The sequence below is a fragment of the Myotis lucifugus genome, unplaced genomic scaffold, assembly GCF_000147115.1.
Source record: "Myotis lucifugus unplaced genomic scaffold, Myoluc2.0 scaffold_205, whole genome shotgun sequence".
Classification (NCBI taxonomy): domain Eukaryota; kingdom Metazoa; phylum Chordata; class Mammalia; order Chiroptera; family Vespertilionidae; genus Myotis; species Myotis lucifugus.
The window spans coordinates 1,387,565-1,405,258 of NW_005871253.1; the positions used below are offsets into that span (position 1 = coordinate 1,387,565).

Sequence of the window (17,694 nt, forward strand, 5' to 3'; positions counted from 1 at the left end):
CATCTTTGTGAGGGCGTGAGGGTCAATTTGCATATTACTTTTTATTATATAGGACTAGAGGCCTGGTGCACAAAAATTTGTGCACTCGGGGGGGGGGGGGGTCCCCCAGCCCGGGCTGTGCCAGGCTGGCTGGAGGGCTGAGGGCTGTTTTCCCGCTGGCAGTTGACTAAAAGCTCCCAACTGCTCCTTGTTTTCTTTTTTTTTTTTTATTCTGGGCCAGCTTTAGCTCTGAGGCCTCGCTGCTGAAAACATGGATACAATGTTGCGGTCCGGGGCTGACTGACAGCCGGTTTTGTTTAGCTTCTTATTTGCAACATAGTAATAGTTGCTTAGAGTTGCAGTTGAGAGGCCGGCAAGTGAGGCGGGGAACGTTGGAATCTGCAGTTCCTGGAGGAAGCAAGCCTCCCTGCTCGCTTCAGTGCATGGCTGCCGGCCGCCATCTTGGCTGACAGTTAATTTGCATAAGGATACTCTGATTAGCCAATGGGAAGGGTAGCGGTCGTACGCTAATTACCATGTTTCTCTTTTATTAGTGTAGATTCTCATTTCAAAGCACATCTAGCTTGAAGATCATCATAAAAGGGATGTGGACCTGTCTAACATCAATTCCTACCTAATTTGATAAATCATGGAAAAATATACTTATCTTAAAAGAGCCTGTTTGATTCAAGCACTAAGTATATAATCATCAATTATAAGAATTCTTTTACATGCAAATGGTTAAACTTCAGCCATGTTCTGAAACATGGCTCATTCTGAGTACATTACAGGGCCAGCTTATTCTACTACTACATATGCTAGATAAACAACACCTGCTCTTAAGATGGCTCAGGAGACCTAGTGCTTGGAAACTCAATCCAGGAGTCAGTGTTCCTGGTAAGATGCTATCAAAGCTACTTGTACCAGCAATTTTAACAGTAACCATGTGGTATTAGGCAGAAGTAAAGTACTACCACATACTGTCTAGTAGATGCACCAAGTTTCACAACATATTTCGCAAATTAATTTCCACACATAGTTCTAATAAATTTATTCATGCTGAGAGGAGCCTACCAGTCTTCAGACATTTTAAAGTACTATCTGAAGAAAATGAGTATGGTTTTCATATAAATTACAAACAAAATTAAAAGATTATAGCTAACACAGACTAAAAAAAAATACTTCATTTAGTTATTTCTCATTGTCACCAATTCCTGCTATATCATGGAAAATAACAAATCCCCATGATGAATCTTTAGCTTATACTTAACATTTGATTTAATTTTACTTTAATTTAAATATACAAAGTCAAAGCATCAATTAGCAGAAATGCTATCAATAACTCTCTAAAATTTAAAGAAAAACCTTCTCTATGTGTTTGAAAGATTTAAAGACCACAGCACTTATCTTTAATAATTTAGTCATTCAGTTCAATAGATGTATGTACAATATATACTTTACTTTCTTTACATTTATAACATACTAGAGGACCGATGCACGAAATTTGTTCAAGGGGCTCAGCCCTCACAGCTGCGGTGGCTTGCCTCAGCCCTTGCAGCTAGCTTCGTCCAGAAGGTAGTCTGGAAAGGTTGTTTGGCTATCTGGTTTAATCAGCATATTACACTTTTATTATTATAGATAACTTTAAATTGTTTATATACGAATCAGTCACATTTTTCACATAAATAATCCTAAATTAAAATTAACATTCTGAATTTTAGAATATCCACTAAATATGCCATGTTCTTTCAGGTTCCATGTCTTTATATATTGATTTTTCTACCTAAAAAGCCCTTTCCACACTCACCTTTCAAGGCTCAGATTAAAATTACCTCTCTTGTGTTACTTGATTCCTCTGAATAGAATTATTCAACTTTTCTTCTTTGCTGCCATTACACTTCTTTCAAAGTGACAGTTATACTGTAATTATTTTTTCTCATCTAACCCCCACTAGGCAATTGGCTTATACAAAGATGGTGAGATATTCTTTGTTTTTGCCCCAGAACTTTGCACACAAATATCTCTCCTTCAGTAAATATTTGACTGTATGAATGATCAAATAGTTAAGATTCCATAATGAGGCTATGCTCTCCTCAAATACAATCCTGTACAATCCTATATAATAAAAGGCTAATATGCAAATCGACCGAATGGCAGAATGACCGGTCGCTATGACACGCACTGACCACCAGGGGGCAGACGCTCAACACAGGAGCTGCCTCCTGGTAATCAGTGCGCTCCCACAGGGGGAGCGTTGCTTAGCCAGAAGCCAAGCTCACGGCTGGCGAGTGCAGCAGCGGTGGCAGGAGCCTCTCCCGCCTCCACAGCAGTCAGACATCCTCCAAGGGCTCCCGGACTGCAAGAGGGTGCAGGCCAGGCTGAGAAACCCCCCGACCCCCGAATGCACAAATTTCATGCACCGGGCCTCTAGTCATCTAATAAAGGAAAGTTGTAGGAAATGCCAGTCTTCTAAGGCTAAAGGACTAAACCAACACTTTAAACGGAAGGTCAAGTTCACAATCAATACCACAAATTACTCCAGTTGTGCTGTGAATACTACATTGAGATGTAATGTCCGATGTCAAGAGTTGGACAGAAAGGGCAGTCATGGCAACTTGCTCTATTTCAAGTTCCCTCTTGCTGCCACATTCTACAGCATTCAAACAGAAGGATTTTGAATCAATGATCAAAGCTTGAAGAACAAGATATTTTTGTAAGTAAAAATGTAAAATTACTTTAAAATTCTAGATCAATGTTTTCAAACTTTTTTGCACAGGAATCCCTGGGGCTCTGGTTTAAAAACGCAGAGTACAATTCAGCAGGTCTGGCTGGGCCTGAAATTCTGCGTTTTTTAACAAGCTGTCTGTTGAGTATGCTGCTGCTATTCTACCAACCACACTTCAGTGTAGAAAAATATTATATTTTCCTTCAAAGTCCAGGTTGGTCTTGTCTTGGTTTTAACTAGCATACCCTTGCTGATTTTCCTTGCTATAACCTATCTTGATGGTGTTAATTATTTTTAAAAAATACTGAAAATTCAATGAGAAGAAATCTATATTACTTTAAAAAATATTTAATTGTTCTTACCTATACTCTGGTAATGCCATCGAAAGAAAATGCGTTCAGGTAGAAACTGTAGTATTTTCTATAAAAAAAACACACAATAACAACAAAATCATAAGACATAAAAAGAAAATAAACTACAAATGAAATGAAATTTTTTCATGACAGGCCCATAGTGATTACTATATATGTTTCAGAAAATAAAATAAAAAAATTATTTGTAATAACATATATACTGTACTTTATCCTATACTCCTATGGGAACAGTTTCTTTTACTTGCCCCATGCAAGCTTCCTGAATGTTTTAAAGAGATTACTGTCCCAGGTTTAATTCCCCCAATAGGTGACCATGATAAGAGGGTGACTGACCATGGCTAGAAAGCTAAAGGCATAAACAGGCAGGGGCTGCCACTAATCCACTCCTTACAGCTGGACAGCAAATTCTTTCTTTAAAAGGGGATGTGAGCAGCACATCTCTATGTCTGCCACAATAATATGTGAATGATTAATTAGAATATTCTCATCATATGAAGAGATCGTGGAACTAAGAGAAGGGTACCCTACTTCAGGGACACAATCTATACTGACAATGCTTCTCATCGGTTGACTGTTGCCTCATACTGATGGAAGCCTGGGTGCACTGAGTCCTTCCTGTACTTTTTCTGCCTCCTTCTTGAGCAAACGATACAGCAGAGACCCAGTGTCTTATTTTCTCATGCATTTTCCTCCAAGGGGACTTGGCACATCAGCTACATTCCAGGATCATCTTCTGATCCCATCTTGCCAGTTAATTTTAAAATGTCTTATAGAAGATACTAAGAAAATTACTGTAGAGGTCCAGATAGATCTTATCTTGGACTAGACGAATGTCTGGCATGTGCACTGTTCTTTAGTCAGGAAACCAATTTGGCACTGAGTCATGCTTTTCAGATTTTCAAAATACTTATTTGTTTTCATGATTTAGGTTTCTTTTCTTAGTATGCAATAAAGAAAAATGTGGTGTGTTTTTTAATATACAGAAAAATAAAGAATACAGCAAGTTGATGTATCTAGATGCTTGGGTACTTTCAGTTAGACACAAGTAATCTCTAACTTATTCTGCTGGGCCTATCACCATCATCACTTCTGAATAAAAGTTTTCAGACTTACAAAGTGGATGAATTTTAAAGACACTTAAAAATAAACTCAATAATGTTCAGGTATGTAACACAATGCCCAATGCCAGAGCTACTAAAAATATTTCTAAAGGGACAGAATATTATAGAACTGAAAGCCAAAACACCATCCACACTGAAATTTCTTTTTGCACCCAAATATTGCATTGGCCATTTTTATATACTAAGTCTGTGAGGTCAAAAATAAAGACCCATACAACCATCTGTGTCTAAATGCTAAGCCTGTCCCCCAGAAAGTCCCAGATGAACCTACTTCACTAAGGCATATACAATATGGCATTTCTACTGCAGCCAATATTCTAAGCTACACTACTGTGAATGCCATATAAACTATTGACACCTTATAGTTTCACTGGAGAGTAAAAATAAAAATTTTCAGGAAAGCCACACAGTGAATAAATATTACTTTTCCGAAAAACACATGGCTCTGTTTAATGCTCAGTGCTCAGCTACATCTATATGGTAATCCATTATAGCACACTCGAAATCAAAATTAGGTATTACTAACTGATCAGCACAACAGGGAATCTGTCATTCTTTTAACTGATTATCCATAGTTCTTTCTTCTTCAGAACCTACTGCATGACCAGGAATAATGTGAAATTTAAGCTGGAGTTTGTACAAGATGCTATCTATGGTGTACTTTAAAATTGCTATCGTTGTCCCATACAATGAAGGGGTCGTGAGTTCAATTCCTGGTAAGAGCACATTCCAGGGCTGTGGGTTTGATCCCTGGTCAGGCATGTGTGTCAGGCAACTAATGGATGTTTCTCTCTCACATCAATTTTTTCACTCTCTCCATCCCCTCCTTGCCTACCCTCAGGTAAGGATTTAAAAGAAATAAAATAAAATTGCTGACTGTAATTAAATTTTTGTGGGAAACATTTTTTTCAAATAATTACCAAATGACCAGTAGATTCACACTTGATTTCAATTCCACTTAGAAAGGGAAGACAATGAAAAATGAGAAAAATATTACATATTAGCTCATATAAGGTATACTAAAGCAATGACCAACAAAACATATCCCAAAGTAGAGGGAAAGGGGAGAAACTTTCCCTGAAACTAGCTGCATGATACAAGGATGCTAGGTCAAGAAAATGTTGACCAGGAAGAGAACAGAGAAGTCCAGTAACCTTTTGAGTTATAAATGCTCAGAAAACTATGATGAGAACTGAGTAGTTATGTTTAAAAGAAACATCCTGTGAATGCCTGTGCTAAAAGGATAGTCTGGCTTCAGAAGGACCCAAGTGAGTAGCAGCCCAGCGGCATGGACACTTCCAGGTAGACCTATGGAAAGGGCACCTTATTCTTCAATTGTCTTGGGCCTGGCCACTCATCTCTTACTAAAAATGACTTGACTTCCTGATATGGACAAGATATTTTTATTGAGCTCTGAATGTCAACACTTGTTTGGAACCTTAAATTTTAAGATAAATAGAACTAAAATAAGGAACTACTAAATAAATAAATAAACAAACAAACAAGGAGACCAGAAACAGACTCATAGATACAGAGAATATTTTGATGTTTGCCACATAGGAGGGGGGTTGGAATGGATAAAAAAGGTGAAAGGATGAAGAAGTATAAATTGGTAGCTACAAAATAGTCATGGGGATGTAAAGTGCAGTATAGGGAATACAGTCAATAATAATTATAAGTATGTATGGTGTCAAATGAGTATTAGATTTATTAGAGTGATCACTTTGTAAGTAATATAAATGTCTAATCACGGGGTTGTTCATATGAAACTAATATAATATTGCACATCAACTGTAACTGAAAAATAAAAAATATTCTAAATAAACCATAATGAGATAATACCTCATATCTGTCAAAATGGCTATCATCAACAAGTGTTGGTAAGGATGTGGAGAAAATAGAACCCTCATACACTGTTGGTGAAGATTGCAAATTGGTGCAGCCACTATGGAAAACCATATGGAGGTTCCTCAACAAATTAAAAATGAAATTGCCTCATGACCCAGCAATTCCACTTCTAGGTATATATCCAAAGAAAAGCAAAACACTAATTCAAAAAAATATATGTACCCCTATGTTCACTGCAGCATTATTTACAATAGCCAAGATATGCAACCTAAGTGCCCATCAATAGACGAGTGGATAAGAAAGCTCTGGTACATATGTACAATAAAATATTATTTGGCCATAAAAAAGAATGAAATTTTACCATTTGCAATGGACCTATAGAGTTTTATGGTAAGTGAAAGAAGTCAGACAGAGAAAGACAAATATCACATGATTTAACTTATATGTGGAATCTAAAGAACAAAATAAACAAAACAAAAACAGAAAAAACTAAGGATTGCCTGAGGGGAATAGGAGGCTGGGTGAAAAAAGTGAAGGAAATAAGAAGCACAAATTGGTAGTTACAAAACAGTCACAGGATGTAAAGTACAGCATAGGAAACATAGTCAATAATACTGTAATTACATATGGTGCCAATGAAGTATGGTACCTATTTGCTTTAACAATGGACAGGTTATTTTGATTTTCTGAATTATATGGATCATTCCATTCGATTAAATGCCTTATTGATTGGGTTGTGGTTATACTAGTCTTAGAAAGCACATTTTTCCTTCACCTGGGAAGGACAGCACAGTTACCCCAAGGTCAGAGGACTCTAGACCCAAAACTGTAATTTAGATAAACCCAGGTTACCCAAGGGCTCTAGACCCAAAACTGTAATTTAGATAACATGCCTAAGTTTAACCCAGGTTACCCAAGGGCTCTAGATAATGTGTTTATAACATGCTGTTTAAACTGCTTTTTGCAAACTAGGTTCCTCATTCCAGACCCGAGGGCTCTAGATAATGTATTTCAATGTATTTCTGTCAATTCAGAGACCCAAAACTATAATTAACATGCTTAATTCTGCTTCTGTAAACTGCTTTTTTGCAAACCAGGTTCCTCATTCCAAACCTTGAGATGTAATCAATACCTTTGTGATCTTTGCCTATATAAGTCTGGTTTTGCCACCATCTTATCACTATGAGATTTGGGGAATGGCCCCTCATAGTCCCGGATTGCAATAAATGTGACTCTTTAATTCGACTTCTTGAGGCGTCCTTCTGTGATTTGCGGGGTACATTACAACACCAAGTGGGTACTAGAATTATCGGGGGGATCACTTTGTAAATTATATAATTATCTAATCACTGTGCTGTACTAATATAAAATATTAAAACTAATATAAAATAATACAGAATGTCAAAAAAATGTTTATAAAAAAGCCAATAAAATCTGTTTAATTTACTCAGTTAAATTTTGTTCTTTAACAGTTTAATATTGTTCAAATTAAAAATTTTTAAAAAATAAAAACACCCTGCCTGGCCAGCATGGCTCAGTGGTTGAGCATGAACCTATGAACCAGTTTGATTCCTGTCACAGCACATGCCCGGGTTGCAGGCTCGATCCCCAGTGTGAGGGATGCAGGAGGAAGCCGATCAATTATTCTCTCTGATCATTGATGTTTCTACTTTTCTCTCCCTTGTCCTTCCTCTCTAAAATAAAAAAAAATATTTTTAAAGAAATAAAAAATAAAAACACCTGAAGCTAATACAAATTAATATTGAATGAAAAATGTAATTTAAATTTTTTTAATTTTTAAAATTAAAAAAGTTAAAAAACACTTGAAACTAATACGAAATAATGATTGTAAACTGCAATTGAAAAACTTTTAAGAATTAAAAAAATAAATCTTTAAAATTATACAAAAATGAAATTTCATTAACTTTTTTATATCATACTATTTTAATTCTGAATGATTTAAATTTGTATTAAAAGAAAAAAGGGAAACCAGCCTTGAATTGGATCCTAAGGAATATATAAGAAGGGCATTTTAGGCAGACTAAGAGGTATGGGGGTAGGAGGGAGGAGATCTGCTGCTTTGTCTGGGACCTTCAAAAGGTTGCCAGAGAGGACAGAAGTGAGATAGGAGATAAGGGATGGATTGGGAGGGAAAGGCCAGGTCAGGAAGGGCCTTGAAAGCCTTGCTGGGGAGTTCTAAAGGCCACAGGAGTCAGAATTACATTGCACAGAGAGCATGCCAGGTAGGTAAGGGAGAAAGAAGGGGCAGAAGATCACAGACCAAAAGACTAATTAGCAGATACTCCAGTAGGGGGGAAACTGAGGCTCTGAACAAAGACTGAGGTAAGACGCAGAAGAAGGTATCTAAGAGCACCTTCATGAGCTATACAGAACCTTGGAATAGAGAAAAACACTATCAACAGTGACCAAAATAAACAGACAGATACAAGTAGGAACCATTTTTATTAGATACTAAAAATGCAATGTTGAGCGGCACACTTGAAATCTATATGATTTTGTGAACCAATGCCATCCCTATAAATTTCTTTCTTAAAAATTCAATATTCAAAACTTGGAAGCATATGCATTTGAGAGACTGTAAGGTTATTTTTTCACTTTGCTTAAATTAAGATCGTGAAAGGTCTAATCTCTTTTTAAAGAAAATCAAATTGAACTAGGAAGTACTGCAGACCTGCAGTCATCTCTGGACTGGCCACTCCTCCAAATTCACTCAGTGAAAGTCTGCAGGAGCAGCTGATGCCCTGCAGGCTTCAAGCCAGACTATTCCCTTCCAACCAGTTCAGTGTCACAAGCACATCAAACACTAGGTGTCACTCTGTAACAGCCACCATGCTATACATCCAAACAAAACAAGCTACAGAAAATTTATAACACAGCAAATATTGGTACAACTCCCTCCTAAATTTATATATATATATATGAAATCAACTCACCCAAATTGTATTAACACATTAATTCCAATCAATTAAAAGAAGAACACTCTACAGAGCGTCTGCTGTTCTAACAATAAATACAACATACTCAAGTTTTATTGTGAATTTTCCATATAATTTAGCCTTAAAGGGTGCGGTTTCCACCATCTGCCCTTATAGGGTTCTTAGAAACACTTGCTACTGCTGCCTCCCAGAGGACCTGCTCCGGCGAGTGTCAGTTACCAATGAGTCAAGTGAGAGGGACCAGCATGCCTCTAAGCTCGGGGCACCTGGGCTGCAGCAGATAATCGCAAGAATGTAATTTCAGACTTTCACAAACATCTTATCTCCAGTTTCCCTTCCCTGAAGGTAGACTGAGTAATTCAGTGTATCCTATTGGTTGAATCCCAAGTTTCACACCTAAGTCTTGAGGCATAAGGAACTCTATAGTCTTGAACATTAATTTTAAAAATTAAAATTTCCATTGAAAATGGCTCCTTTCACCTCAGACACTTGTAACTTAATTAAAATTATTAATGTGCTATAATAAGATGATCAAATTTTAACCACAAACAATGCATTCAAAGAGTCTCCAGAAAGGACTAGATGTTTATGTTTTGTTGCTATCTTCCAGTTTGCAGAGCTCACAAACATTTCATGGTCAAAAGTAGACACCAGGCCCTGGCTGGTGTGTCTAAGTGGTCAGATGGTCTGCCCACACACTGAAGGGTAGTGGGTTTGATTCCTAGTCAAGGGCATGTACCTGGCTTGCTGGTTGGATCCTGAGCCCAGGCAGGGGTACGGGCGGAGGCAACCGATCTATGTGTCTCTTTTCTCTCTCTCTCTCTCTCTCTCTCTCTCTCTCTCTCTCTCTCTCTCTCTCCTCCTCCTCCTCCTCCTCCTCCCTTCTCTCCCTCCCTCCCTTTTAGAGAAAAAAAATCAATGGAAAAAAATATCCTCAGTTGAGGATTAACAGGAAGAAAAAACTCACAAAGGTAGACAGCAGAATAACCATTTGCTTGTCAATTAGAGATCTGGGCCCTATGCTTTATCATTTCCCCAGTACCTGGTACAGGACACAGCACTAAGGAATGACTACTGATCAAACTCGCCCCCACAGGCAATACATGAACCCAGTGAGAAAGAGCCTAACAGGCCACCCAGTCCTCTACTCCCTACAGACAGGGTCTCAAGGAATATTGTGGAGCAGGTCGCACTATGCCATAATAATAATGCTATCATTTAGAGTTGTTCCCAACCAAAAGCTCAACAATAATAAAAACTAGTATGACTAATGTTATGAAGAGAGCCAGAAGAATTAGGCACTTCCATGACCATTTAAAATACATATAACACATTAAAATATGCCCCATTGTCATTAAGGTGCCCCAATATTCTGGTCATGATAACCAGTGGCACTGGTTTTGCTTGCCAAGGAACTCAAGGCAGCTTTGGGAAGGGAAGATGGGTGAGAGGGGTGTCCCCGTCTTTTTTAAATGTTCTCCAAGATATCTGAACTGACACTGGCCTTTCTCAGTTGCTATCCAACACTTAGAATTATGGCATGACCCAGGAGCTACATTCCAAACTGGAACTATTCTTTAAAAAGAAAAAATCTACTGAAGTATCCAAATATTTGAATTCAATAAGATTTTAAATTCCAAGGATTTATGAAGAATCTGTTTTTCCTGTTCGTGTTATTTGTTCTTGTCCCGCCTCCACTCAATAACAGTAAAGTGTTCCTTTAAGGAATAAATACTCAACAACAGTAAAGTGTTCCTTAAGGAAAAAAAGCAATAGAGTGAGAAGTTTGTGGAAGGAAGTCCTTCACCTGTCTGTGGGGAGGAGGGAGCAGCATGGAAATATTTTTGAACACTGGAGAGTCTGGAATAATAACAAATAAAAACCAAAAAAGCAGAAGCTGTAGAAAAGGTTAATTATAAACATAAAATTCTGCTGTCTTTCTATGTGTTGTTTGTTCATAAGAAGAGGTATTAAGCCATTGCATAGAGAAAAAGAATTTTGACTTAATCCTATAGGACACCTGCCTTGAATGAGTTGACTTGCCTATGATTCAACCTATGCATTTGCACTGAACCTCTGCAGGAGATTCTAAGTTGTTTTCATTTTCAAAGATTATAAAAGATAAACAGTCCCACCAATAGAAGAAGGGAGAAGGTGTGGGAGTGGGGGTGGGGGTGGGGGGGAGGTTTTGGAGGAGAAATGGAAACAAACATCTCAAAATTATTTGGATTACTATTATATTTATAATTCTACTTTTTTTCAGGCAATTCTTCATTATTAATATCTGAAGTACAGTGATGCTATGAAATGTAAAAAGTATAAATATATGTGTTTATATGTGAAAAAAAATCAATATTCAAATTACGGGAGGGCATATACAAAGCAATTGTATAGAATGAAAATCAGCCATTTGTTTCCCCTTTTGCAACACTTCAGGCACTGCACTGGATCCAAATGTGTTATATTCAGGAAAGCTATTAAAAGGCCTTTCCCCATATTTTGAGGGACAAAATCAGAGGCTAAACCAGCTATCTATATGCTCACTTGGAACAATGAAAAACAAGAGACCCAGTGTTGAATTCCACTAAAGTAAGACAGAAATTCCATGCCAGTCCTGCATTCACCGCAGGTCAATCATGACTCCAAACATAACTACACCCAGCAAGACTCTGCACGCAGGAGTCCTGCTCCAATCCAGCATTACCTCCATACTGCGGGGGAAGGGAGGAGAGGGGAGACAATATGCAGGAGGCCTACAGTAAGTTTCAGACAACCAAACTGTCATCTTCGACAGTAAAGGAAAACCAAAACTAGTGACCACAGTATTATGCCCCTTCCACTGTCAGCCCCTGAAGCAGCCCACATGTCCTCTGCTCTCTGGGCATCTCGCCTACTGCCGTTCACCTCTTATGCCCATGCTTCCCCAGCCCGATCTCTCCCACCAAAAAAGGGGTGAGGGAGAAACAGCGGGCATCATCCTGAAATGACACCTAAAGTGTTTTCTTTATCTTGGGGGTGAGGGTGGAGGTGGAGGGGAGGTGGAAAATGTGGTGGGGAGATAAAGTACTATGTAATTTGTTCATTTTTTAAAATATTATTGTCATCTTAAAATAAACATGAAAAGAGTAAAGTAAAACTGTGTGTGGCTTTTCAATTTTGTGTTTACAGAAGGCCACTTTAAAGCCATGCGTCCCCAACCTACGATTGTAAATAAATGCTTATCCCCCCTCGGCCAAGGACACTGTGGTAACAATGCCTGAGAAGCCCAGGGAAACCATTTCTGTAAAACACTAAACCTTAAGTCCCCTGCCCCAGAGGACACAGACATGCAACATGCTGAGGATTAGCCAGTGTTTAACAAAGAGGAGTCATTCAAATGAGATAACAAGGCTCTGTTGGGAGACCATAGAGCTTCTCGGCCTAAACGGCAGCTACTCGCAACAGAAATTTAAATTAAGTTACTTAAAATTGTTATGCCCAGATTTCAGGATCCCCAAGAAACCACATCAGGGAGCCAGCCAGTCCGATGCAAAAGCATAAGAGTCTGTATTCGAGCTAGCTCGGCTCCCCCACCTCGCCGACACAGCAGCAGGAAGCAGAGAGAGAGAGAACTCTGTGTGGAGAGGGGTTATATAGGGGGTTGGAGTAAGGGGAGGAGGAAGGGCTGTGGCCTGCCGATTGGCCAGGCACAAGTCGGTGTCTTGTTCCTGGGTGTGGCTAGCAGAGGCTTAGACTTCCAGGAAGAAGCTCCTTGCCAAGCACGTGGCCAAGGTAAGATGGAGCACTTACCCTGGGGCAAGATGGAGGGTGTAGCCCTTACCCTGGGGCAAGATGGAGGGCCTAGCCCTTACCCTGGGGCAAGATGGAGGGCCTAGCCCTCGCCCTTTCAAAAATTAAAATGTAAGTCACTCACGCCGAAACCGGTTTGGCTCAGTGGATAGAGCGTCGGCCTGCGAACTGAAAGGTCCCAGGTTCGATTCCGGTCAAGGGCATGTACCTGGGTTTCGGGCACATCCCCAGTAGGAGATGTGCAGGAGGCAGCTGATCGATGTTTCTCTCTCATCGATGTTTCTAACTCTCTATCTCTCTCCCTTCCTCTCTGTAAAAAATCAAAATTAAGTTACTTAAAATTAAAATGTAAGTCACTCAGTCATACCAGCCACATTTCAAGCACTAAACAGCCCATGTGGCTAGTGGTTACCTAACTGGATAGAACTGTGGACGAGAGGGGCCACATGCTAACCTGACAAGCTCAGGAAGGCCTGCATGGTGGTCTTGCAAACTCTAAGACCTAAAGTAACCACAAAGGATGGTCTGAAATTAAACTTTAATTAAAAGCAGTTATGGTGGGTAGTTACATCCTAGGCCAGTATCTTCACTGACAAGGTCAATCTATACCTTAACTGAGCTTATTGTCTTTTTGCATCTACGATAAGATAGTATCATTGAAATGTCAGAGTAACTTGCAACTTTCCTTTTTTCTGGACCCCTCAGGGCACAACCAATGTCCTGGGCACCAGGGCAGATACCACAAATTCCTTCATTTTTATTGTTATCATGTTAACTGTTGACTGGAACTATCCTGTACCCACCTAAGCAATGTGTCTATCATTTTACTTTTTACCCAATCCCAGAGGTTTTCCGCTTGTTTTCTCCCGCCTCTCTAACCTATCACCAATGGGTTTCATGTAACCCACCTATGTCTCCTCCTTTAATTGGAAAGTATACAGATAAATGAAAAACCACCATTCTCTGGAACATTATCCCAATCCATTGAGATTCTGCTTTCCAGCAACTGTCGACTGTTTGGCTCAAATAAACTCACAAAAATTCTTAACAGGTTTGACTGTTTTAGCAGAGCAGATATAGAATATCCCCAGCATCACAGAAAGTTCTATTGAACAGAGCTGCTCTAGAGGAAAAGCCCACTGAGATGTTTAGATATGCAAAGGCTAATCAGAGTCAAATCAATTTAATATTTAAAACTAAATGAAAGCATGAAACTAAATTTCATGCTAAAAATGACTTCCCTTGTGAACTTCCTGTTTTGAACACTTCAAACAAAGCTACATTTGAAGTATCGTAAGTTGGGAGAGTTGGAAGAGACCCCAGAGCTCATCTAGTCCCATTCCCTCACTTTATGTACATGGAAGCCAAGGTAAAGAGAGGCTAAGTACTGATACCATTGTAATTAACTAGTTATAAATAACAGGAAAGGAGTAAAGGGGAGGGCCAAATATGATGGACATGCCATTTGTGTAGCTTTGCCAGGAAGCTGCAGTTTAACACTCTCCAAATCTGTTGTTCCTCACAGATCCTGGGGGAAGAGACTGGACAAGGGAAAAATAGACACATGCCCAGTAAGGTCAGGGTGATGTGGGAAGGTACTTGCTTTCAGTAACACCTGGGAATAGGTCATTGGCCAGAGTAGGCATGGCCACGGCAAGTACAGGAAGATCTGAGATACTTAAACTCCTACACAACGGAGTGGGCGCTCTTTGCTCCTGGCTTGCAGGGCTCTATGCTCCATAGGCCATGTGGACTCCACACATAATGGACTAATGGGCTGCAACTAGCCTAATGCTGTGCCGGACCAGCTCTACCATGGGATGGAAACTATAGACACTGCCTTTGCTTCTAGCTCTGCTGAGTCTCCAGCTGCACCTCTTCCTGGACTGGATGAAGGGAAATGGGACATTGGAAACACAGGGAGGTAATCTCATCCTCCTGCAGGGGCCTCCAGAAATACTTATTCCAGCGGTAACCAACTCCCACTAGCAACAGAAAAAGACCATCCACGCATTTCTCTGGTAACAGTACTTTTTTGAAAAATTATGTTTTTATTGATTTTTAGAAAGAGGAAGGAAGAGGCATAGAGCTATAGAAACACTGATGAGAGAGAAACATTGGCTGTCTCCCGCACACCCCCTACTGGGGATGGAGCCTGCAACCCAAATCAGTGACCTCTTGGTTCATGGTTGACGCTCAACCAACTAAGCCACACCAGCCTGGCTGATAACAGTACCTTAAAGCCATGCAGCTTGTTCATGTCAAAACCTGATCTAAATAGCCAGACTTCTGCTACCTTTTTTCCTATCTCTTTTATCCAGAGACTTTTAGGTGAAAAAGAAAATGTTTTTAACACAAAAATACCAAATAACGGCATGAAATATAAGTTGAGAATTTAATACAACAATAAATATTAACAGAAGCAAATGACTGTGAGGCATACAAAAGATTATAAGTAACGGTTGCTGGCCTCAGGAACTATATAGTCTCGTTAGGAAGCTAAGACATAGCCACCTTAAGGGAAAACTAAGAACATCCAGCTATAATCAAATCGTAAGGAGCGGGGGCGTACCATCTGTGTTCACAGAAAAGCATGGGCAGCTCTAGCAGGAGTTGCCAGAAGAAATTGGAAGAATGGGCCAGCTGAGGAGGAAAGCAAAGGGCAGTCCCTGAAAAAAGAATTGCATAAACCAAGAGGCAGAAGTGAAACTATGCAAAAAGAGGTAAAGGGGCAATAAGCAAAGTAGCATGTGTGTGTAACAGCACTTACACAGAGCAACACCAACAACAAAAAGCAAACAAGAGCTGCATGGGGACCCCAGAGGGGACTCTAGGTTTTAGACCAGACTGGGCCACACTTTACAGATTATAAGCACAAGTTCAGGTCCCTCGTAAGGAAAAAAAAGCAGCATTTATTTAATTTGAAGGGGTAATTTGAATAAATTTAAAAATTAGGAATCTAAAAATCAAATATCCTGTATATCTGTGATTTCTGACTGTGATAGCTGAAAAACAGATGAATGAGTAGCATTCTGAGGCCAGAACATGTATAAATTTTAAAATTAAATCTCTTCCTCCATCAATGTATATTGTATTTTAATTGGGGTGGGGGAGGGTAAGGAAATGCCTTGCTATCACATTCTAGAAGCTTCCTTAACCATATACAAAGAACTCCAAATTACTCCATTTCCCTACTAAAGGGGGATGGCACATACTATAGCAGTTTGAAACATTTCTATAATAACTAGATTGTCTGTATTCTTTTTTAAAAAACTGTATTTTTATATATTTCAGAGAGGAAGGGAGAGGGAGAGATAGAAAGATGATGAGAGAGAATCATCAATAGGCTGCCTCCTGCACATCCCCCACCGGGGATCCAGCCCACAACCCAGGCATATGCCCTGACCAGGTCAACACTCTACTGCTGAGCCACACCAAGACAGGCTGTATTCTTGATGCTCTGACATTCTGGGGCCTTGCTGATCTAGGAAAGACTGTCTCTCCTTTGTTAGCTAATTGCTAGAGATAGTACCTGCCAGCATATTCCAACCAATCAACCAACCAATCCCAAGTCTACACCCACCTCCTTTTATGGGCTCTCACACTCTGGGACACTATCCCCTGCCCAAATCACCCAAGGACCAAATACTGAACACCTAGGGATCATCCTACAACCTAGAGCCCACCAAAATTATTCAAACTATCCCATCCTAAGCCTGCTTATTAGCTTGCTTGCCTTACCTTGCCCATTCCTTCCTGAAAAAAAACACAATAAAGGCTCCTACCCTCAGTTCCCCTCTGCCTACTCTACCATGGTGCTTCTCTGTATAGCCCTAACAGGGCATGGCATGCTTCCTGCTACTAGGGAACTGTGAGTAGAATAAACACTTCTTCCTTCACATCAATCATTTTCGTGTCTGTGTGTCTTACCAAACCTGGTTACAACAAATCCATGTACTATGAAAATAACCCCTCATCTGCAGAATCCAGAAAGTTCTCAAAGTCAAGTGAATTATTTGAACTTGAAGCCCATTCACCAGGTGCCTAATATTTCTACACCAATCCTCCTTTCCCCTTTGCAGGTAGCCACCTCAAGGGCCACCCCAAGAGTCACATTCAGAATTTTCTGTGACTCAAAAGGTCATTACTAGAACTCTGACATACGTCCATTCTTATAAGTGGACTCTTCAGTTTACCAGGAAATTTAACATATGCTCCATGAGGGCAGGGGGTTCTGTCTTGCCCACTGCCATCACTCCAGCACCTAGAAGTGTGACTGACACATAGTAGGTACTCAATAAAGGTGTATAATAAAGAATAGGTACGTGCTAGTGTAGATGGCCTGTGCAATACAGCTTGAGAAGCAGGAGAATATCTAGACTCCTAAGTGATAGGCATCATAGTATTCTTAGGAGCAAACATAGAATATTGGGAACTAGCTATAGTTATAAGAAATATTAATCGTACTCTGTTAACTGTGATTGCCTTGTTGTGATTAAAGAAAGGACATTCTAACCTGGCTGGGAGTTGTACTCTCCCTTACCCTCAACCTTGGACCTGGCAGTTAACCTTGGAATACAGTCCATTCTCATTCAAGAACTGCCTACTAACATGGAAAGATTAACAACCTTGTTGCCCAAACAATGGAGTCCTACCACAGCCCCTATTTCCTGCTTCCCCATGTAACCTTTGTCCTACCCAATATAAGCAGCTGGCTTATGGAGGGTTGCAGTGCAGATTTTTGTGGATGACCTGCTGCTCTCCCATAATGCTGGCAGTATTGGAATAAATGATCATATATGATTCAATCCTCTCTTTGTTGAATTGGCTCAAGTAGTGACAGGCAGCACAAGACCCATTCGTTGTCTGGTTTCAGTAGTAAATTAAAGAAATAGGTTCTA

The 17,694-nt window shown here is 39.7% G+C and overlaps 1 protein-coding gene across 3 annotated transcripts in view; it reads right to left on the minus strand.

Moving 5' to 3' along the window:
• The window catches only part of RALGAPA2 (Ral GTPase activating protein catalytic alpha subunit 2), a 288,904-nt gene that overhangs the window by 237,832 nt on the left and 33,378 nt on the right, over nt 1-17,694 (minus strand). For all 3 annotated transcript variants that reach the window (XM_023761269.1, XM_023761268.1, XM_014463288.2), the window contains exon 4: nt 3,067-3,124. In XM_023761269.1, the coding sequence (XP_023617037.1) occupies nt 3,067-3,124 (58 nt within the window). The remainder of the gene's footprint in view (nt 1-3,066; nt 3,125-17,694) is intronic.